The following is a 23,071-nucleotide window of genomic DNA, read 5'->3' on the forward strand; positions in this document are numbered from 1 at the left end:
CATATGAAGACTGTGGTCTGCTTTCAGAACTGGGGATAAGGACAAGACTAGCACCGGATTACGTTCCTCAAGGAACATATTTTAAATCAAGTGAGGACAACTGGAGACACAGGAAAGAAGCAGACAGACAAACCCTGCATTTCAGAAGTCCTTTGCAAGTACAGCAGCAATATCTTTTCTCCTAGATGTACATCCTTTACTGGTTATTCCACAGAATCCTGACTTTACACGACCTGCACTGGTTGATACACACCAAAAGGTAAGCATGCAGAGACTGCATTCAGTTCAAATTCAGTTCAAATACTCTACTTTGACACATGGCACACTCAATACACGAAAGGACTCTACTGTTTTATTCTCCTACCAACTACTGTTGATTTTCATCATCAGATTTTCCATTACCAAACATTTATACAGAAAGCTGCAGCACAAAAAGCTGAGTCTTGATAGCCTTTTCACTTCCTAAAAGATATATTCAGCAGTGACAATAACCAGATTCTGCAGGCGAAAACAGAAGCATCAATTTGTTCACATATGGAAAAAACAAACAATTACTCACTACAAGCATAAAAGCTAAAAAAAATCAAAACAATTTTTGACAAAATTATTAGCGTGGGTCCTACACACACCTGAAGAGCATTCTATTCAAGTTTAATTTCAAGAGCTTTTATTTAAAATAGCGCAATTAAGTCAGTTTCTGTGTTTTATTGTAAATGTGGAAAACTGTGTTGTTCCTGAAAGCACTTAAGACATGTTTTCCCCTCTTCATTTTATAGGTGCATCACCCAATACTCCAATACGGCATATGATATTTAAAATATTAGTCACTGAATACAGTATGCAATCACAACATAAATTCAGTTGACAACACAAGGAAAACACATGCACAACTTCCAAAAACTTGTATCTCACTTGACATTATGCTATCTGTAAACATTCACATATATCTGTATTTTTCACAAGAAATAAGTGTTAGTTTCACTTCACATTAATAATCCTTGCTTTCTCCCTGCTGTTTCACTTAGAAGTTAATGACAACCTAAGGGCAAAAAGGCCAATTTGGAAATTTTTATACAATCAGTCTATCATTATCTTCCCATCGTGCAATCTTTTCCTTCTTAGCTAAAAGGAGGACAAAACATTTGCTGTACAGTTTCAGACAACAAGGGTTAAAATAATGACTGAAGTAAGCCTGGTGTAGCGAAGACTTCAGTTATGCCTCATTTTCACTGGTAGTAGATAACAGAGTATCAGACTTGGGAAAAAAAAAAAAACAAAACGAGCACGTTCTTTGTTAAGCCTTTTCACCAAAAGTACGTTATTAAATCCAGAAACATTTTTAATTTTATTTCAGGTGAACGGAGATGAATGAAGTATTCCTATTCACAATTCTTGTACGGTTATGAAAGAATTGTGCTTACTGTTTGTAAGTCTCTTATCACTACAAGACACTTTGCAATCTACTGCAGGTTGAATTAAAAGCGAGAACTTTATAAAGTAATTTTAGCTCAGAATGTCCAGTCTAATCTCCTAAGACTTCTAACAGACTCCAAAGCATGCTGATCCTACTATGCAGGAGGCTTGCAGGTATTTGTAGAAAGTACCATTCAGCCAGCAGCAAAAACTTTTATACCAAGACAGGTACCAGTGTGCATGGAGACTTCAATTTCCCTACTGTAGTTCTTTGAACAATGAACTCCCTAGAAAGTTCCTCTTCCAGTATATTTGAAATAAGAGTTAAATATTCATATTTTTTAAGAAATCCATAAATCCAGAAAGGATGATCTAAAATGAGCTTTAATCAAACTGAGATTTGACATGACACTATTTCATTGAACAGAACATTGAAACAAGTTCAAGTTATATTTTGAAATCAAATACTCTCCACATCTGCTCCTCTTCTGCTCCTCTCTCCCGCTTTTTGCCTAGACTCTCTCTTCATTCCTTTTAGCATTTTTATTTCACTCTTATTACCTTTTTCTCCACGCTACTGCCCACCAAATTCATTCTCTCCATCTTATGAAAAATGACTCTTCTAGTCAAACCCATATTTTTATCTTTGATCTATATTAAGTGAATGATTTAAAGATCTTGCAGAAAGGAATAAAGGACCACCATTGTCAAAGTTCCTTTGAGAACTCAAATAATATCTGTTCAATAGCACATTTGCATGCAGTAAGTATAAAACAAGAAGGGTCATAGACTCTCAGTTGTTGGAGAAGCATTTTGGTAGCTGCTGGGTAACATTTCCAAGTCACTCCTGCATGGGATATTCACAAAACAAGTTAAAAGTGAAAGCCAGCTTGCCCAGTTACTGGTTTCCCAAATCACTGGCAATGGTTTACTTGCATAGTATTACACTAGCATTTTCTGCTTTAGCCTCCCTCCAATGTTATCACAAGTAAATGGCTATGCCTTCCAAGTATCCGTTTGATGACAATTTCACTTACTTCCAGTCACACCCAGCAATTACTTAAAAAAAAAAAAAAAAAAAGAGAATGGATAATGTAAAAGTGACTTATCCAGTTTCAGTATATAAATCCCTCAGTAACAATCAAATTTCAGTCAATATGCACATCTAATACAAGTTCAGGATTAGTTTCAAATTGAAAAGTGGACACTCATTTTAATAACGACAACCAGTCTGCCCTCAAGCATGACCCTTCACTCCACTGCAAAGTGCCTTTCGAAGAAACAATCCTAGTTCATCGTTCAGATGAATGTTGAGAAGTTCAGAACATGAGGGAAGCATTACTAGTTACCTACACCTGCCTGCCTTACACTGAGGTACAAACTCACTCAGAAACCCAAAATCTGTTTCTGGATATTTCTCCTTTCAGCTTCTTCATTTTCGTCACTGTTTTTATTCTCCTTTTCCAAACTTTTCTTTTTAGCTCCATGAGTCCATCTCTATCAAAAGAAAACCTAATGCCTCACATAAACATCTATTAGTGTGTTTAAAAAAGTCTTTTTCAAAACAATTGAGCTCTTAGTTGAGCTTCAAGTCTTTCATTTAAAATTTAATTTACCTGAACACAGGTTTAACTGTGAAGATTCTTTTGTACCTCAATAAATCAAAACACAAGTCCCATGAAATGCTGTACCACCTCTTGATTTTAAAATGCATGTTTGTACGAACAAACATTGGGAGGGAAAAAAAACAAAAAAACCACCAAACAGTAAAAAGTTACTGAGCTGCCCCCATTCTGCTCTTTGTTAACAAATATACTTAAAACACACTTGAATACAAAAATATTTTTTGTGCACTGTTCCAGTTTGTTCTTAATATTGGAGGTGCTAAATTCAGGCAGCTCCATAGCTTCTCCATTAAATGGTACATAAAGGTCATTCTACCTTCCCATCTGACTGTGATTCATCTCAACATCTGACTTCATCTTTTTGCATTTAAAAGGAAATTAACACTGCACAAAAAATAAATGCATACATTATGCTGTAGCTTGCAACGGGTGAATCTTTTCTTATCATGACTCAGTCATCATATTCAAAGTACTAATAACTAGTGCCCTACCTCTGTGCTGCAAATTACAATACTGTCCACAGGCACTCCATGTTTTCCCCCTCAGAAGAACCTACTATTTTTGAGCTGAAGATTTGAAAATAATAACTTTTTTTTTAAAGCAGCAAGGCTTAGGCTATCCCTGCAAGTATCTTTCACTTTAAACTGAAGCTCCAGTCATAGGCATTTCTCTTAACATTCAACTGAAATGTTATGATCTGTTAGTTTTTAGCAGCTGAGAATTTGCACTAGAAAGCTTCAACCTGCAATCAGCAAATGTGAGCGAGATGTGTGATTACATTATCTTCTTGGGTTTCTTTCCCTCAAAAAAACGGGCAGCACACCTTGTCTGTGGAATTCAGAAATGGTATGGCCCAAGACATGCCAGCACAACTCTGATGCATGTCCAGATGGTCCACAAATGAAAACCAAAGGCTCAGAGAAGGGTGACCTACAGCAGATTGCTCAGAACTGTGTCCCATCAGGTCTTGAATGTCTCCAGGTATGAAGACTCCACAACCTCTCTGGACAACTCATTCCAGTGTTTGACTACTCTTACACACACACAAAAAAAAGTTTTCTTTCATTTAAACAAAATATCCTGTATATCAGTTTATGCCCGCTGCCCCTTGCCTATTCACTGGGCACCACGAAGTACAGCCTAGTTCAATCTTCTTTATTCCCTCCCATCACGTACTACATACATAGACAAGATCCCTGCTGAGTCCTCTTCTATCCAAGCTGGACAGTCCTAGCACCCTCAGCCTCTCCTTGTATGACAGATATTCCAATCCCTTCATTATCTTTATAGCCATTCACTGCACTCACTACACTATATCCAAGTCTTTCTTGTCCTGCAGAGGCCAGAATTGAACTCAGGACCCCAGATGTGTTGTCACCATAGATAAGGAAAGGGGAAGGACTGATGTGCTGATGACTGTCCTCCTAATGCAGCTCTGTATGCTACCAGCCTTCCTTCCACAATGGGACATTGCTGGCTGATATTCAGCTTAGTGTCCCCCACAGCCCCTTGTCCTTCTCTACCAAGCCACTTTCCAGCCAGCCTGCACTGATGCATAGGATTATTTCCTCCTGGGTGTAGGATGCAGTATTCCCCTTTGCTGAATCTTAAAAGGTTCCCATCAGCCCAATTCTCCAGCCTCTTGAGGTGCCTCTGAATAGCAAGCACACAACCTACTGAATGATAGAATCAGAATAGTTTGGGTGGGAAGGGACCTTTAAAGGTCATGTAGTCCAACACCCCTGCAAGAAGCAGGGACATCTTAAACCAGATCAGGTTGCTCAGAGCCCCGTCCAACCTGGCCTTGAATGTTTCCAGGGATGGAGCATCTACCAACTCTACAGGCAATCTGTTCCTGTGTTCCACCACCTTCATTGTAAATTTTTTTTTCCCTATGTCCAGTTTGAATTCACCTCCTTCTGTTTTAAAACCATTAAACCATCACAACAGGCCCTGACAAGGAGCTTCTCCCCATCTTTCCTACAAGCCCCCTTTAGGTACTGGAAGGCCGCTATAAGGTCTCCCTGGAGCATCCTCTTCTCCAGGCTGAACAGCCCCAGCTCTTTCAGCCTGTCCTCATATGAGAGGTGCTCGAGCCCTCTGATCATCTTTGTGGCCCTCCTCTGGATTCGCTCCAACAAGCCCACATCATTTTCATGTTGGGGGCCCCAGACCTGGATGCAGTTCTCCAATACACAACACAAAACAATACATATGTCTATTTTGCATATACATATGTGTATGTGTAATATGTGGAGTATATAATACAAAACTGGAGGACATAGTCCTCCAAATTTTGTATTGTGTGCAGACTTGCTGTCCCATCACGCAGGTCATTAATGAAGATGTTAAACAGCATCAGCCTGTGTCAAGCCCTAGGGCTGATCACTAGTGACTGGCCTCCATGTGGACTTTGTGCTGCTGATCACAACCGCGTGAGCATAGCAGCTGAGCCACTTTTCAGTCCACTTCACTATCCAGTTATCTAGCCTGGAACATAACAGGATGGTTGAAGCATGAGCACCACAGGTGGTGAACATGGGGTTTCCTCAAGTTGTCTGAAGATCTCACCTGCTAATTCTTCCCAATTAGTAGCGGATACCCATAACAATATCACCCATGTTGGTCTGTCCACTAGTCCTGACCTGTAAGTTCTCAACTGTTTCATCACCCACCTCCAGGACAAGCTCCATGCATTGCCACAGCTTCCTCGCATAAAGGGCAACTCTCCATCCTCATCTTCCCAACTTAAAACCATAGAATGATTCAAGTTGGAAGGGAAGGTACCTTTAAAGTACACAGTTCACCACGACCACCATGGGCAGAGACATCTTTCACTAGATCCCCACTCGTTACTGGTTTCCACTTGGACACTGAGCCATTGGCTGTAACTCTTTGGACACGGCCATCCAGCCAGTTTCTTATCCATCTAAGAGTCCATTTGTCAAACTGGATCTCTCTAATACAGCAGCAAGAACACTGTGGGAGGCAAAGGCCTTACAGAAGTCTAGGCAGATGACATCTGCAGCTTTTCTCTTGTCCACTGATGTGGTTACTTCGTCACAGAAGGCTACTAGACTAGTCAGGCACAATTTGCCCTTGGTGAAGCCATGTTGGCCATCTCTAATCACTTCTTTGACTTCCATGGGTTAAGTTAGGAAATATGTGCAGAAAAAAATATCAGAATAGATGGAATTTGGGTCCTGCTATTTACACGTTGTTACCATAAGTTGTATTTGTTTTGTTAGATTCCTGGACAGTGTTTAATTATTACTAGAAGTCATGATGTTGAAAGATAATTTATTCTTAACCTACAATTATCATGTTGCTAAACTTTTATGATGTACCCACTACAACCATTTATAGCTGTAACCAATATTTGCATTCTCATCCAGTTATTGTAATGATTCAACAAATCATAAATCAAGTGACAAGGACTTCAGGCTTCACAGTCACTTCAAGATAACAACAACTTAACAACTTATGTCCATGCTAAAATATTCTCATTTCTCCTATTCTCAATCCTCTAATTTTTTTTTCACTTAATTATCATATTAACTTGCTTACTTTGTATCACACTTCCTAATTAAATACTACATTTTGTTAGGTTTGGTTTATTTTTTCCACTTGTTTGTTATTCTTTCCTCCAAAGACACACAAACATATATATTCACACCTATGTGTATTTTTAATAAGCAACTTTGCAGTTCTCTAGACTTTCACCCCAAGTAAATTCAGACATAAGAATGAAATAAAAAGATAACTTACCCTAAATTATTTCCCAGCTTTACTTGAAGAATCTTTTTATTTAAACTAGAAAATTCACACCATAATGCTAGTCCTCCAAATAGAGAAGAATTAGTGCCCTATGCAGGATACCTCAGAAACAGCAGACATGAAACCACTGAGAGTTAAACTACTACTTTAATCTTACTCTTTCATCACTCTTTTGCCTACTAGCAGTAGTACTGGTGACAAAAAAAAAAAACCAAAAAAAAAAAACAAAAAAACCAACTTTATTCAGAGGTAGTACGCCAGACTAAGTTACAGTGAAGACTGAACTCAGTATCATTTCTCTGAGCACTATTCTCAACTTAATGGCTAATTTGCAGTGCCATGCTATACTCTTGAACCTAAAAGCCCAAACTGGGTTATAAACAATACCATTTGGTATATATAACTTCTTTTTTTTTTGCTTATTTACCTTTTTCATATGCAGGTGTATTCTCTTGCAGTAGTCTGCTAAGCTGGAACCCATTCAAGTGCACAAAACGTAGTTGTTCTCTCAGTGTCTTGCCTCCCACAACTGGCAATATAAGGTTTCCAACACTGTTTCTTGAAATTGGTAGACCAAGACCTACTGCCAGTGTGCTAGCTAAATCAGTTTGGTGCACAAGTTCTGGTTGGGTTAGAGGACCTAGAATCAACAAAAAAAAAAAAAAAAAGAAAAAAAAAAAAGAAAAAGAGAAAAAAAAAAAAAAGAGAGGAAAGAAGTATTTCATTAGCAGGTCTGTTGTACTTCTCCAGACACAGCTGGCGTCTTGTTAGTTTCAAAGTTTTTTCACTGGTGTTAGATCAGCTACTTCAAGTGACCTACAGAGAGCTGAGTGATCTTTCTCAGTTGCTATCCTCTGCTCTTGTAAAACCAAAATTTGTTCTCGTTCTCTTCAATGCTAGCAACTACAGTAAACACAACATGAATGTTATAAAAGTGCAAGTAAGAAAAGAGATGGTACGGGAGATCACCTTAATGTCAAGTTGCAGCCTACATCCTAAGAAGGTTTTCTAACTTTTACATTAGAAAGAATAGCAAACACTCCAGTAACTTAATTCACGAATGAGACTAAAATAATGCTGACAGAATTCTAGAAACTTCTCAATACAATAACAACAGCTAATGATTTAATTAATATCAAGTTTCTAGTCACCACAGAATTAGAAGTCAGGTAAAGAATGCTGAGGCCCAAATCTACGGCTCCACGCAGGTAATGTCACTGATTTTAAAAGGTTCTGCACAGAATTCCATTACCTTACTGCAGCTATCAAGATCAGCCTTCAGTCTAACAGACATCTACATGCATGAATGATTTCACTAATGTAAGTAACCTTCTGTTTAAGATTGTCATGCCAATTGTTTCTTTGTATGCTTTACTAGTTACATAACAGTGTTTTTTGATTATGCTTTTATTTTGTTCTCTTTGTAACTCCAGGCATTGAGTGTTTTGACTTAAATATAGGGCAAAAAGAATTCTATATGCAGTGTTTATTACTCTCAAGGCTTCCTTTTAGAGTATTAGAACTTCTCTCATTTCTCATTTAGCTCTGATTAATCCCATATTTGTATAGAATGCCATCTATAATCCCTAAAGCTTCTTTGCATGAGTGCCTGTATGTCAGCAGTTTTCAGATTTCATCTTTAAAGGCAAGTTCTTAACTGCTTAAAAAAAGCCTAACTACCAAACGCATTTAGCCAATCACTGGTGACACATCTCTGAGAAGGCTACACAAGTAACACTCTGACAGCATACTAAATGCAAAAGCCCACAGGATTACTATTTTGAGGGCTACCAAATTAACCACAGTACATTTTGTCGACAATAGGATTATAAGGAGCAGTCACTAGAATTCTGATTATTGTAGCAATGAGAAGCAAGCTGCTGAATAATTACATGGGCATCATTAGAAACCACAAACTCAATCCAAAAAGATAGATTAATAGCTATATTTCATTGTACTGTAAGAACTGCACACTCAGTTTAAATCTAAGAGAAACTAATCACAGTGAACGCATTTACAGCATCTACACTCACGTGACCTAGTTGTCAACACATATTGGTGAAATTTATAAAGCAAAAACTTACCCGAAAGCTCTGGTCAGCTCTCAGCTTTGTTTTGCTTTATACGTGAAAAGATTTCAATGACTTCTCAAGCAATGCTTTCTATTGCAGCTGGGTAACAGCTTTATAAAAGACAGACAGATAAATGTACTTCCACTGTGCTGCAGGAACCTCCAGCAAGACAAACAAGGCAAGGTTCTGCAAACAGGCTTTAAAAGCAAGGAAATCAGACGGAAACAAGCAAGAGGCAGAATGAAAGGTAGAGGGAAGTGTTATTTTGAAGAAAGTATTTACCCCTGGCACAACTACATTTCACCAATTCACTCAGTCAAGGCATTTATTTAAGCGAGTCTCTACAAGTTAGACTAAAGATACTCTACCACACCTCTTACCTTAAGCTTATCATACAAGTAGAAAATGAGTTTCAGAAACAGATAAACTCATATTAATGATTTGAAATTAACTGCCTGGCCAATACAATAAATACACTCATGCTCCATATTCTTTCCTTAACACTTAGCAATCAATAGTCATGTTTTCATTGCTGTCATCTCACACCCTTTCACCAGAGCAATTCTTCCTCTTTCATGTTACTCTCAGCATGAAAAATAGTCATTCATTCCTCCATCCTGGCTGTCTGAGAGGGAAGAAAGGTGGTCAGGGAAATATTTTGGCAAAGAAAGACAAAACTTAAAAGTCACTTTAAATAGGATTTTACTTCTAATGCTATCCATTTGCCAGGATCCTAGGATCCTGGCAACAGATCTCATTAGCTGTCAACACTCAAGCAGGACAGTGCTGCAAAAGGTTATCATCTGATAAATACTCAATTCTCTCAGTGGTTACATTAGCTTTGTAAAGTCATGGTTTCAGCATGACACAGTTGCAAACTCTGGCTAAAACCAGCTTCAGGTCACACAGAATGTGCCTTGACAGATATCTCAAATCAAAGCATTTTTCAGGAAGAATTCTGGTGCTAATATAAATTATAGATCGTAATGTGTTCTAAAAAAGGTCAAACTTCTTTGATCCTTACCACTCCTCTTTTCAAAAGTGGAGCTGATAAACAGCAGCGGTGTGTGCACTTCTCCTTCTGAGGAACCACCATGACTACCTGTTTCAGACATCCCATGATCTCCACAAACAACTAGCAAATTAGGCAGAGAAGCTGCTTCTTCCTGCAAGTCACAGAAATAAAGTTACTGTACAAACAAGATGCATATGTATAATGCTTCATTATCCTTAACATTTTCACACATTAATATTTCTCAAAATAAATTCAATTTTTTAAACTGCCTCACAACACCCAGGGCAGATTACAAGAGTTGTCTGCAACTAAGTGCTGTGCAGTAATATTAATTTTTAACACTTAAGGCACACATACGTATCTAACATACTTCTCAGTATGCTAGAAAACCTGCAAGAAAGCTTTTAAAAAAACAACAAACAAACAAAAAAAAAACAACCCCAAAACCCCAAAAACTTCATTTACAGAGTTAAAAGTAACTGACTGAAGGATTAAACACAGGTTGTCGTACTGTGGAAAAAAAATCTCAAGTATGGGAGCAGCAGCATTAGCAGAGGAGTATTCCCCCCCACTATCTCTTCGGCTTATTTTTTAATAAAAATGCTAAATTATTAATATTGTAAATATTAATATAACAGTAATTTAATATAAAAAGATGATCCTATTTCTAACAGTCTTCAGTGTCTCAAGTGCTTTGGGAGTAGATATCTGACTTGCCTGATGTCAAATGATGTTTATTTTCCTGAAGAAAGAGAAATAGAAGCATAAGTGAAGCCTGAGCAACAATTCTGAGCTAACAAATCAAAGACAGGATAAAATAAGTATTGTCATTCCATAATAAAGTGGCTTTTTGTCATCTCTAGTTATTACACGTACCTGTTGTATCCAAAAGTAAAGTGTTTTTATTATTTCTGTATTCTAAAACTGAGATAAAGGCTTGCACACAGTTGGCAAAAGCAAAACATACTAACAAATTGCAGCAAAATCACTGCAACGTTCATGAGATTGTAACCACCACAAGTAGGATTTGACCTCTGTTTTCAGACAATAGTATCCTTTCGTCTAAAAATACTATAGAAGGTTTAGGGGCAGTTCTGAATTACAGTTGCCAAAGACAAACAAGAAAAAAGCTTCAGGCCACTTGGCATTAGGACTTGGTATTTCAACATACAGATTATCTATATAAGAGACGTCTTATATTTACAAATCTAAAAACAGATTCAGATTTGGTAATTTATGTGTTGCATTTAGCATAAGAAAAATGCTGTTTACTATCATCATTTCCATTTCAATCTTTTCAATATCTAAGAATTAGATATGCCTTCAAAATTCTAGAAAATCAGAGCCATTAGCTGTACGTGCCCATTATTCCTCCTGCTGAACTTCACTACTAGGAAGCACACCAACCACCGTTTTCATTCACAAGCAATAAAGAGAATTTTGGCATGTATTCCTCTCCTCTTCCCACATCCAAAGGGGGCGTTATTTCCCACAGCTGTTCAGAAGAGACTATAAACAGATGTTAACTAAGGTCAGAACTGGGGAATAACCAGGGAAGGAAAATAACAGAATATCCACTCTGGTCTAGGAATAAACAAGCTATCACTCACAAACAACCATCATTTTAAAGATTATTAATGCAATGCTAGTCCACAACTAACTGATAAGGATCCAAGGAGCTATATTACCTTAGAAAGAAGAGAAATATGAATCTTCTTCAGGATGTTATCCATTTCACGAAGTTTTGGTCCCACTAATGGGCTGCTTGGCCCACTCATGTGCCCAATATGGTCCAGTCCCAGATAATGTAGTATTAGGAGATCCCAGTCTTCTCTCTTTAACACTCTATCCAAATGCCTGGTAACATTATCATCAACCTCAGAAATAAAAGGAAAACAATTAAAAGATAAAAATAATTTTCATCTTGTAAAAAGCATAGAAAAATTAGATCACACCACTCATTAAAATTCTGTAGAAGCTGATGAGATTAACTGTTACTCACAATGTTTACAAGGGAAAAAAAAAAACAAACAAAAAAACCCAGATTGATTACTTCAATGCTAGTCAGTCAAAAAAAAAATCTGCCTTACAAAACAAATTTTTCACCCCATTTCACTCTTTTCTGGTTATGAGGCATCAGATCACGTACCAACAGAGAAAATGGGTTGCCGTGCTTCCACAGATACTTTTAAAAACTGTTTCAAGAAATTTTCAGTCACTTCATCCTTCACACTCATTTATCACTTCACAAGAAGTAGGGAAAAGCCTCTCTGGTGCTTGGAAGCACAGGCGAAAAAACTCACTCCTGCTCTTTCAACTCGATTTTTGCTACTGTGTAAAGACAAGAAGATTGTACTTGCTGTGAGAAAAAGAAGTGATGACATTTCTAATATTTTTTCTTTCCTGCTGAGTGCTATCTGCAGCTTAACTCACATGTTCTCCTGCTTAGGTTGACAATCTATTTTTAGTGGCATATATTTCTTTCTGGATATTAAAAATCCTTACAAAATTTCACAAGCAATATGACTTTTGCCTTTGAATGTAACTATCTAAAACCTTTCTGTTTAATGGACTATATTCACAAAGCATAAAGACTGCATAAAGAGCTTGAGAGCCACATAATCATAGGCCCAGCAACATATTTGCATTTTTCCACTCCACATTGAAGATTCTGCAAGTCTTATTAGAGAAACCAACTAAAAACGTCTTCCAATTGACACATTAGACCTAACTTCCTTAAACGTGATAAGAAAATACATCCATAGCAGCAGATAAACAGCCTGAGGTTTTACAGATCATAAAGATTCAAAATATGAACTAAAATTGCCAAACCATTTACTCTTCTAGTGTGCCTAGAATAGGAATTTTGAAAACTTGTTTCATTTACTTTCTGTGCTTCCTTTTTGATAACATACAGCAACACTACTCACATTGCAACTATAAATACAATACTATGGAAAGTATGGCTCTAAGAGACCAAGATTATATACTTGTGGGCCTTTTAAAGATGGTACATACTAATACAAATGTGATAGCAAACTGGAAACATAGATACTGGAATTTTTAAACAAAGTAAGTGGTTTAACTTCCTACCACAACAAGTTTTGTGAAAATATCATATGTTTAGGAAAGTTATACAGTGTTTGTTAGCGTATCATCCAAGCACTTCCCACAGCATACGCATAAGGGACTGAAACACTTAGTTTCACATTGCCAGTACTGAGAACACATACAAATCCAATTTCTATTTAATTGCCGGGTTTGTATTTTAGAACAAGGATAGTTTTACTCATTCATTCTTAAAAGTTGCCACTATGTGTTTGTACTCACATTATTTAACTTGGGATTACACAAAGCCTCTCACCTCTGTAAAGTCTGACACAAAAAATGATGTTGTTCCATCATACTCCACAAAGTGCTTTGGAAACAATTTAACCCAAGTATCATCACCATAAAAGATTATTCTTTTCCCAGCTGTTTTTGCCTGCCATATCAGATTGTCATCCAACAGAGCTGGAGAATTGAGGTTCACAATAACATCAATGAAACCAGGTATGCTACCCGTCATCAAAGCCTACATTGAACAAGAAAAGAAAAGAGACATTTTAACAGAAACCAGAAAGTTTCCAGTACTCAGAAGAAAGTATTAGTGCAAGAGGAAGCAATGAAGTAGAGAGCAGAGAAATTATATTCTCAATAAAGAAACATAATAAAGAACATACGGGCTGCCATGCAGTAACACAGTGCTAGCTGATATCAGAGATAACTGCTCTAGAGAGTGGTAAAAATAGCATTTTCCTAATTAGTCAACAGCAAAGTGGCTTTGTATGCCAGCTGAAATTTGCTTAATTTACTGGTCATTAAATCACCAAAAACAGGTTTAGAAGACGTGAGTAAACTGACTGAACACAACAATAACAATGGTAGGACATTCAAAACAGTTAATGAAGAATCTTCTGGAAAATGCAATGAAGTCTACCTATCAAGAGTTATCAGACTGTCTCCCCCTCACTCTCTCACTGGCCTTCTAGCTGACCTATCAAAGATCACTCTCTCAGCTTCTTCAATGCAAGAAATGTCACCCAGATCCACCACTGAGAAGCCTGGACGATCAAGTATCTTGATGACACAGTCACAATTCATCTTTTAGTTACCTGGAACTTGGCACTATTTTATTTTTAAGCTCTGCTAAAACATCCCTATGACAAAACAAATGTACAGCAAACTGCACTTTCTAGCAAAAGTTACAAGAACACAGACAAATATCAACAAAAATGTTCTTAGATAGAAGACAAATGTAAAATTTGATGACTGAGAGACTACTGCCTTCCTGTGATTACAAATTAAAAGATTACATCAATCACTTAAGCCAGCAGTAGGGCCTTAACTGCCCTTAACTGATTCTCACAGACCTTCCCACCACAGAGCTACCAAGTAGAGGAACAAAACAAGGCAAAGCGTCTTAAGCGGAAGCTGCCACCTCTTCCTCTTACTCAGCCTCTCTGCTTTCCTTTAATGCCTGACCTGACCTGTCCTGCACAAAGCACCTCTGGGCCACAGCAAATCAGGACTCTATCACAGGTACTACTACAGTAACGCAAGTTTCAGCATTTCCTTCATGGCAATTCCGAGCGTACGAAACAACCCTAAGTGGAAAAAAACCACTTACCTTAATCCGTGGCATAGTCACAGTGGGTGGATTCGCTTCAGCAATGAAACTGTAAGATGTTCCTTTTTCAACAACTTGTGTAGTATATGGCATGAACTGTTTACCTTTGGATCCAAACACAAAGTCACCTCTCAAACCATCTATGAGCATAATGACAACTTTTTTGAAAAGTGGTGATGGAATTTTAGTCCAGTTAGAAACCATTCCTAAACAACAACAACAACAACAAAAAGATATAAAAGTCATCAACAAATTTTAAAAATGGCTAGACAGAAGTTGAAGGACAACTTCACCACAGAAGTTAGTGGTTCCAACTTCTTTATTAAGTTTACATCCAAAAGCAAGAAGTTGCAAACAACAGCAAACATGAGAAGTAATCAAGGAAGTTGAGTTTGCGGCCACCCAGCACAGGAAAAAAACAACAATGAGAGAAAATCCAATAAAGCATCTAGAAAGGAAAATAAAATGTGAGTGGAATGTATGATGTGAAATTGTGAGAACTAAGAAAAAGCTACAAAATGTATAATGTTCAAAGGAATAAGATGGGAGAGCTGCTACCTTTTCTCTGGTTAACTTGGTAAAGCTGAACTACATATATCCAACAGACAACTTTTGATAGAAAACAGAAGCAGTATTCACCTGTGCTAACAGTCAACTTTGCACATCAGAATATAGCTCAAGCAACGTGTCTCAATCAAATCCCAACATAAGAGGGGAAAAAAAAAAAATACAAAAAAACAGACAGTTTCACGGAAATTTGAAGGCAAAAGATTTGTATACGCTTGCACCCTTCAAGGTAGAAGACTCTATGCCAGGACAGCTAGGTGATGGCAGCTGCAGAGCCAAAATTCAAACCCAGAATCCCCCAAACATGCTATGTGGGCAGGCACAGCAAAATGCTGCCGTGCACCAGGTAGCAGGCAGCGTCACACCCTCAAGTCCACCTCTTTCTCTTGTACGGATCGCAGCAACTCGCGTCTGGCCACTGCAACTCTTTATTTGCATTCAGCTTGGTCCCCACACTGACATTTAGCTGTTACAGCAGCAGTTTTTGGCCTGACCTCTACAAGTCCCATATCTCTACTGGGAAAAAAAACACAGAAGGACAAAATGGAAGTAAAATCCATCCTACCCACAGATCTCTACTCAGACAACATTGTGGTGAGTCAACATCTCTGTAGATGCATTATACGAAGTGAAGGGTTTTACACTCCTTTAGAGTAAGATGTGCTTCTGAATAAGCAGCTGAGCGTTTGGAAAGGTCATTGATAATGTGTGTGACAAGAGACCTCAAAAAACAACCTCAGAAATTATATTTTTGGGTACATCGGTAAGCATCAATAAGCTGACATTCAAAGATTCACTACTGCTAGTAATTTTTCCAGATAAGAAAACCGGGGAGAAAGGCAGTGCAGGGGTAAGAAGTAAATTCAAACAACAACAAAATGCTAACTGCCAGCAACACTGATTAAAATGATAATTTTTTTTTCCAAGACTTATCAGGCATGCTTTGGCTCTTAACGAAAAAGAAGGCAGCACAACCGGATGTACTGTACTGCTAGTTAAATCTTTCTCATAATTTACTCCTATCCACTTGCTTAGGGAAATAAAACCTGCTGGACTCCAAAAATGTTCAGATTACAAACACATACACCCTACTCACAACTCCCTCCTACAGTGTTATTCATCAGTAAGTGGAAGTATTGAGAAGTGCAAAGTAATTAGCAGTCAACTACAAGCCATCTGAAAATTCTTATTATAAGATAGCTAAAGCAACACATTGTGCAACTCTTGGTATGCTTTAATTATCCCTTGCATGGTTATTTAGAAAACAGTTACTTTAAATGAAGTTGAATTTCTGTAAGCAGTAAACAAACAATAGGTTCTACCAAAAACTTACTACAATACTGTGCTGCGAGGATTCACTATTACACAGGCAACCAAGCAATTTTGTCAGTCATCCCACAGGCAGGACAACATAGACCCAATGGTAGTTAGGGGCTCACAGAGTGAAACGTTCAGGAAATACAGAACCACTGAAGAAATATTATTTTCTGAACAGATCTAAAGTAGGCTGAAAGCTTTCTGTATCATGATTTAGTAAGCAATCCCCTGCCTTTAGAGCTTATCACCAGATGAAGAGATCTCTCTGCAAGCAAATTGTAACCCAAGAACTAGAGAAAGGAAGTATTCTTCCGCTGTCACTCCATTTTTGCCTGCCTGTACCTAGGATTACTACTGACATGTCTAAATTTAAACTGGTATACATTTATACTCTTCAACTCCAATTAGTCTTTTCAAAACCCAACAGTATGACTCTTCCCTCCCACCCAAACAGTCTCCCGCTAATAATCACATGCAAACATAACATGTCACTCACAGTAGCCTATCAAACATCTCTGACAGTCCTGGTAATCTCCAGCTAAAAAGCAATCTGCTGTTTGGCGGCATCCACTCAGGTCTGCTACCAGATTAGATTATTTCAGTATTCCTGCTTAACTAATACCAGCACACCACACTCTAATTTACACAATCTTCTCTTTCCTCTGCCCTTTCTTGCAACTTAAGTAAGCCTGTCCCAACAAGCACAATGTACTTTAGAAGAGTTAACAAGCAGCTGAAGACCTAGTTTGGCTGTTACAGCAGTCCTGTTCCACCAAGTTAACCATAAGTAGATGTCCTGAGCAAGAACTTTGTATGAGCAAAATACTACTCAATTCAGCTATCCACTGAACCTGAAGGAACTCATAAGGTCCAAACACTGATGAAGAACACTCCCTCAAGTACACATTCCTGTTCTACACATTATTTTAATACAGCTTGTGACTGGACATATAAGACAGCTACATATCAGCACATTCTTTACCAACTCTTCATTAAAAAGATGCTCAAAAACTTTAGTTTCATAGTTCCAGCTAAGGAATACAGCAGGACCTCCAGAGATCATGATTTCAGAGAAACAGTAAAAGACAGTAATATTGTGCATTTTGCAATCTGACCGGACTGCAAAGGAAACCCTTATTACTACAGTTGCTTTCCTCACTACTGAAGCATTAAAAGTCTCACCAAAGTACGAAGTACTAAGACACTCAAACACCCCCATGAGCATAATAGAAACACTGACTCTCAAGTAGAACACAACCACTAAGTTAACAGAGCAGGCACATGAAGCATTAAAACCAAAACGGCATTGCCTAATGCAAACAACTTAGCATTATAGAGTTTGGGTATGAGGCCTGTATCAGGTAGAGAACGGAAAATAAAACAACAGCAAAGTACACCCTCCAAAAACGCAACAGCTGATGCTTACGGCTTTTTGCAACTGTGAGCAAATACTGTTGGCAATGACAAATTAATTTAGTTGGCAATGACAAATTAATGTAGTTTTACACTATTTCGGAAAACGACGGTGCTACAGAAAGCTGTCCTGCAGCACGGAACTCAGACAACCCTGCAGCTGTCCTCAAGGCACAGGGCTCACATCGGCTGCTCCTGCCTCGCCAATCCCACAGCCCAAGAGACCCAACCGGCGGCGGTCACCGCAACCGTGAGCGGCAAAGACACCCAGCCCCGCCGGGCTCTGGCCGACGAGCGAGGCACAGCCGAGGCCGTGCCGGGCCGGGCGCGGCGGGGGGGTCACCGCAGCAGCTGGGGGAGCGCGGTTGCCCTGGCGAGCAAAAGCCACTGGCGCTGGGCGAAGGGGGAGGGACGTTGGCGATGAGGGCGGGGGGGGCGGCTCGGGTTACCTGGGCCGGGAGGGGCTGGTTCGGCGGGAAGGTCCCCGTGGGCTTCTCTGCGGGGCAGGGATCTGACGGGCAGCGGGAAGAAGCCGCGGAGGAACAGTGCGACTCCCAGGGCCTCCACCAGGAGGCAGGCAGAAGCGAAGACACCCGAGCGCAGCCGCATCCTCCCCACACCAGCGCCGACCTCCGCCACACCCCGCGCCCCCACTCTCCGCGGCGACACCCGCAGCGCTCCGCCCCTTCCCGCTCTCTCCACTCCGCCGCCGACCAACCGGTGGTCACGGTGCCCGTCCGCTGAGATCTACTATTGGCTAGCGGCCAGCCAACCGCCTCCTCCCGCCTCCGCGACAGGTGTGACCTCGAACCGGAAGTAGACCACTGCGCTCGCACCAATGGGAAATCAGCATGGCGGGGTGACGGGGTCAGTGGCTGCGCTGCCGCAGGGTTCGGCCTGGGCGGGGCGGGAGCGGGCAGCGGAGAGCTGTGGCGTTAAGGGCTGCTATCAGCAGGCTGCTTCGGTCTGGCGGCTGGCAGCTTGCTGGAGCCTGGCGCTGTAAGGGCCTCGGGAGGCGAGCTGCCCTGCTACAGCAGGGTGAGGCCGTTCCGCCTTGGAGCTTCGGTGCTGAAGGGAGAAGGAAGTGAGAAAGGAAACTGATATCAGTGACTGTTGGAGGTGTCCGGCAAGAAGAGTCTTCCCCCCTCTTTCCCCCTTTTTAATACTGCTGAATGGTATTAACTTTCCAACCTTTCCTTTCCATTGGGAAGGAAACAGACTGTAGCAGATCAGTCATGGCAGATGAAAGGGGATAAATATGTTTTTAAAAGGCTTTAATCTTCTGGAAAAGTAAATAAAAGATGCTCTGCAAACTGAAGCTGAGTTCATACTGGTCTTGCTATGCTCATTGATACAGCAAAATATCCTCAAAACTCAACATTTCATTTCCCCCAAGAAAACTGCTTTTCATGTCCACCCAAGCAGTTTCAGTGTGTCCCACCTCTTTGCTAGAAAGATGTCGGAGGCTTTTTTGCAGCATACTTTAACAACTCCGTGTCTTTACCTGTAAATGGCACATCTCCCCTAATCTGACAAGTACAGTGCTCCACCAGCCACAGACTGCACGTGCCAGTCACCATCCTAGGCTCAGCTAATGGGAGTCTGTTGCCAGACAAAGCTGCACTACAACAGCTTGATGACAGTGCAGCACCTGGTGTGTTTACTGCCATTATCTTATAGCTACTTATATGTTGATGTGACTCTACAAGCACCATATAACTGGACTCTGGAGCAGTTTTCCTGCAGGGCCATTTCCCTCAACACAAATGGTTTCAAAATAGAGGGAGGTACATTTAGATTAGATATTAGGAAAAATTTTTTTACACTGAGGGTAGTAGAACACTGGAAACAGGTTGCCCAGAGAGGTGGTGGATGCCCCATCCCTGGAAACGTTCAAGGCCAGGCTGGATGATGCTCTGAGCAACCTGATCTAGTTGGGGATGTCCCTGCTCTTTGCAGGGGGGTTGGACTAGATGACCTTTGAAGGTCCCTTCCAACCCTAACCATTCTATGAGTCTATGATCTGTTTTGTTTAAAGACAGACCAAATGCATTGCACCGTACTTTTACAAGTGTTTTCCCACTTAGGTTGGTCAGTTTGTGCTTTTTGCTGGCCAGCTGTTCATTCTGGGCTTTGCAACAGTTGTCATTAGGCAAAGCTGCCTTGATGTGAAAGGCATGTGTGACTGTGTTTGGGATAAAAGCTTTTTATAACTTCCTAGGGCCTCCAAGTACAGAGAAGAAATTGAGAAGCCAGAGTCCTGCGGGCTCACACTGCTTATGTGGCAGATTGGGTACTATATCCATGAGCACTGTATTACTTTTAGATCACCTAGTAAGTGTTTTTTATGATCCCTCTTACCACCTTGTGCTTCTACTCAGACTACTTCTAACATTTCTGTTTCCTAAGATGCAAAGCCACTATGATAAAAATAAATTGCATTTTTGTAGGTAAGGTTCAGTTTTATAGGTAAGGAGTGTGCAGCATATCAGTTAAGTGAAGCTGTAATTTAAAAAAAAATTACTTTCCAAGGTGATCTGACACTCTGAAAGCACTACTATGTATTTAGAAATCCAGAAGGACACATAGTAATTTTTTCTCTCCTATCATTTCTCCATTCTTCAGTTCCTGGCAATTTGCATGTCTGTCAGATCTCTGGTGGTTTTAAGCCATGGTAAAACATCAGAAAAGGTTATCAAAGACTGTCTACTGAAGTGTGAAACTCCCTCCTCCATTCTGGTGCCCGGCAAAGTCTCCAGAGGTTTGTAGTTGCTGAGGTAAAAAGACAATGCAGAAGCACTGTCATTGTAAACCCCACTTCTGAAATCTGTGACCGAATGCGAATTTCTGCACAGACAGGAGTGTTAAACATTTATTTTATGTATTTATGTATTTAAAAATAATTCAATAGCTTTATCCACATCAAAATATTGATTGTCTGTCTTTACACACACTCAGGTACACACATAGGCACAGAGACTACCTTCAGATTGGATACAATGCTTGCAGGGTTTATCAGATTTGAGATTGAGGCAGCCAGGGATCACTGAAGAAGATAACCGCTGATAACCGCTGAAGTGGTGAGCTGTATGAAGTCAACATCTGTTTTGTTTGTATAGACTGCAGACTTCGTCCTTGCTGCAGTATGAAATTACTTGCTTTCAAAGGAGAAGCAAAGCTGGAGAGCAAGAACTAATTGAAGAGGTTGCTCGTTAGTTTTCCCCAGAGCCCTGCACTCAAAGCTTATACTGCTTAGTAGCAGTATCTCTATCCCCCTTTCTCTACACAGTGTTGTACAGAGATGAAAACAGTCCTTCCTGCTTAAGAAACCCCTGGCTTTAGAACTGCATTTGTGCTCCCATCCAGACAGATTCTCTGAGAGCTGCAAGCATAGGCTGAAATTGCTGAGCCAAATTCCTGCGTACTGCTGGTCAGAACAGATCTCGGGATGCTCTGACCCACTGTTAGCTTTTTCTTTCAGTCTAAATGGCCTGGATAAAACACAAATAAAAAAGAATAAGTCCTTGAGGAAAACTTCCAAAACCACTTAAGTAGATGAGCCAGTTCTTGTGGTATGAATGTCTGAAACCCCCACAAATGTCAGCAGACTCCACCAGCTAGAATAATGTCAGCCGCCTAGCCTTCAGGGCAGGCAGAAAGAAGCAGCCAAATCAGGACACAGCTGAAGCAACAGCTTTACTTTATACATGAAAACAGACTAAAATCCCTCCTCCCTCTAATTTTGCCCCCTTATCTTATTGTCTCCTCCTTTAATCTATTTCCTTTCCTACTCCACTTCCTGTTCCTAAGGAAAAAGATTGTGCAGCCATGTTTTATATTTGACAGTCTCCCACCTGCTCTTTAGATCTCCTGACAACTTCAGGTCATTTCTAGAGAGACAGTGAAGAGAGGTCTCAGTGATACTAGGTTCTTCCAGGTTTAATGAGAACCTGGAAAAAACAAGCAGACTCTATCAGTCCCCCCACCAAGAAAACCCTCTGTGATGTAAGCTGACCCTTTAGCAGGTGCCAAAGAATCCACAGGGCAGTGGGAGAAAAGGGGCATGATATGAATGTCCCAACCAGAATACATGCAACAACCATGTTTGCATCTTGGTCACTGGGGAGACCAGCAACAGCACCCTGCAGCTACAAGAAAGAGGACTGCCCCTTTTCCTGCTTAGCTTCTCTCTCTCCATGGCATTAGTACATTTGTCCTCAGCATGCAAGTGATGACTTCAGCCCCCTCCAGCCCTTCTTATTTGCCTGATCTGCCTAGAGCTGTAGGGCTTTCTTTAGTCACATGGTCTTTGTCCTACTCAGTATTTTGCATGGAGCAAAATCCTCTTTTCCTAAGTCCCTATGAGCAATGCCAAGTCCCTGTGCAACAATTACAATGCTGAAGTAGGAAATGTAATTACATTCTGCCATGAAATATGAATTTACTGAAATAACCTTCCTAAGCAAGAAATCCTAGCCAAGCTTTTTTTTTTATCTTTATAGCCTTCTTGCCCAACATCTCTCCCTTCTCTGAGCCTAACTAACTTCAAAATTCACCTGTAGGTGCCAGATGTTCAGTAACAGTCTTTAATTTACTTTATGTCTAGATATTTAGTAGTAGCTAAACACCACATTCTTTATGTTTAAAAACACCAACGTGTAATGTAAGTACTACTTGTTTTAGAAAACAGCTTCTCCTCTGACACTTCTTACCATGAATACTTGTTTCCAGGAGAGGGGTCTTTATGTGTTGCTTTTCACTACTGTACCAAGCTAGCATCATAAACCTGCTCATCTTAATGCTCAGGTGCTTTTCAACTTAGCTTAAGAAAGAAGAAAATTAGAAAGGCTAGCAGGTATTAAAAGTGCAGGCTGTTTTCCCATTTGCTAACTGAAGAGTGCACTTTGTTTGCCAAATCTAATGCCAAATAGCCAAGCCATCACCAAGGGAGAATCTGAACCTATGTGTGGGCCCTTAATAAGATGTGTCAGTGGCTGCAGAGAGGTCAGGACATGCTGCTTGTTACTATGCAGGCACAGGAAAGAAGAACTCATCGGTGGGGGCAAATTATTAAAAGCAGAAGTGGTGGTTCTGAGAGGGGAAGAAACAGTAACTTAGCTGTCTTTAGTGACCTAAGGTAATGAATTAGTATTGTCAAACTGTAGCATCAATAAATTCTCAAAGAGGTTTTCAAGCACTTATG

At 39.9% G+C, this 23,071-nt stretch overlaps 1 protein-coding gene across 12 annotated transcripts in view; it reads right to left on the reverse strand.

The window, feature by feature from the left end:
* Window positions 1-18,758, reverse strand: part of PIGG (phosphatidylinositol glycan anchor biosynthesis class G (EMM blood group)) — an 89,506-nt gene extending 70,748 nt beyond the window's left edge. For 6 of the 12 annotated variants that reach the window (XR_015261448.1, XR_015261447.1, XR_015261449.1 and 3 more), the window contains exons 1-6: window positions 18,318-18,757; window positions 14,572-14,777; window positions 13,267-13,476; window positions 11,591-11,779; window positions 9,912-10,053; window positions 7,243-7,455 (exon numbers count right to left, since the gene is read on the reverse strand). Coding sequence is in view for 8 of the 12 variants with exons in the window: in XM_086770645.1 (XP_086626771.1) it covers window positions 7,243-7,455; window positions 9,912-10,053; window positions 11,591-11,779; window positions 13,267-13,476; window positions 14,572-14,777; window positions 18,318-18,477 (1,120 nt within the window). In the remaining 4 variants the exon portion in view is untranslated. Of the gene's footprint in view, window positions 1-7,242; window positions 7,456-9,911; window positions 10,054-11,590; window positions 11,780-13,266; window positions 13,477-14,571; window positions 14,778-18,317 lie in introns of all 12 variants that reach the window. The other 6 variants (XR_015261450.1, XM_086770642.1, XM_086770647.1 and 3 more) reach the window with 2 other exon arrangements.
* Between the last annotated feature and the right edge of the window lie 4,313 nt (window positions 18,759-23,071).

Source organism: Chlamydotis macqueenii, chromosome Z (assembly GCF_036417535.1).
Source record: "Chlamydotis macqueenii isolate bChlMac1 chromosome Z, bChlMac1.mat, whole genome shotgun sequence".
Taxonomy (NCBI): domain Eukaryota; kingdom Metazoa; phylum Chordata; class Aves; order Otidiformes; family Otididae; genus Chlamydotis; species Chlamydotis macqueenii.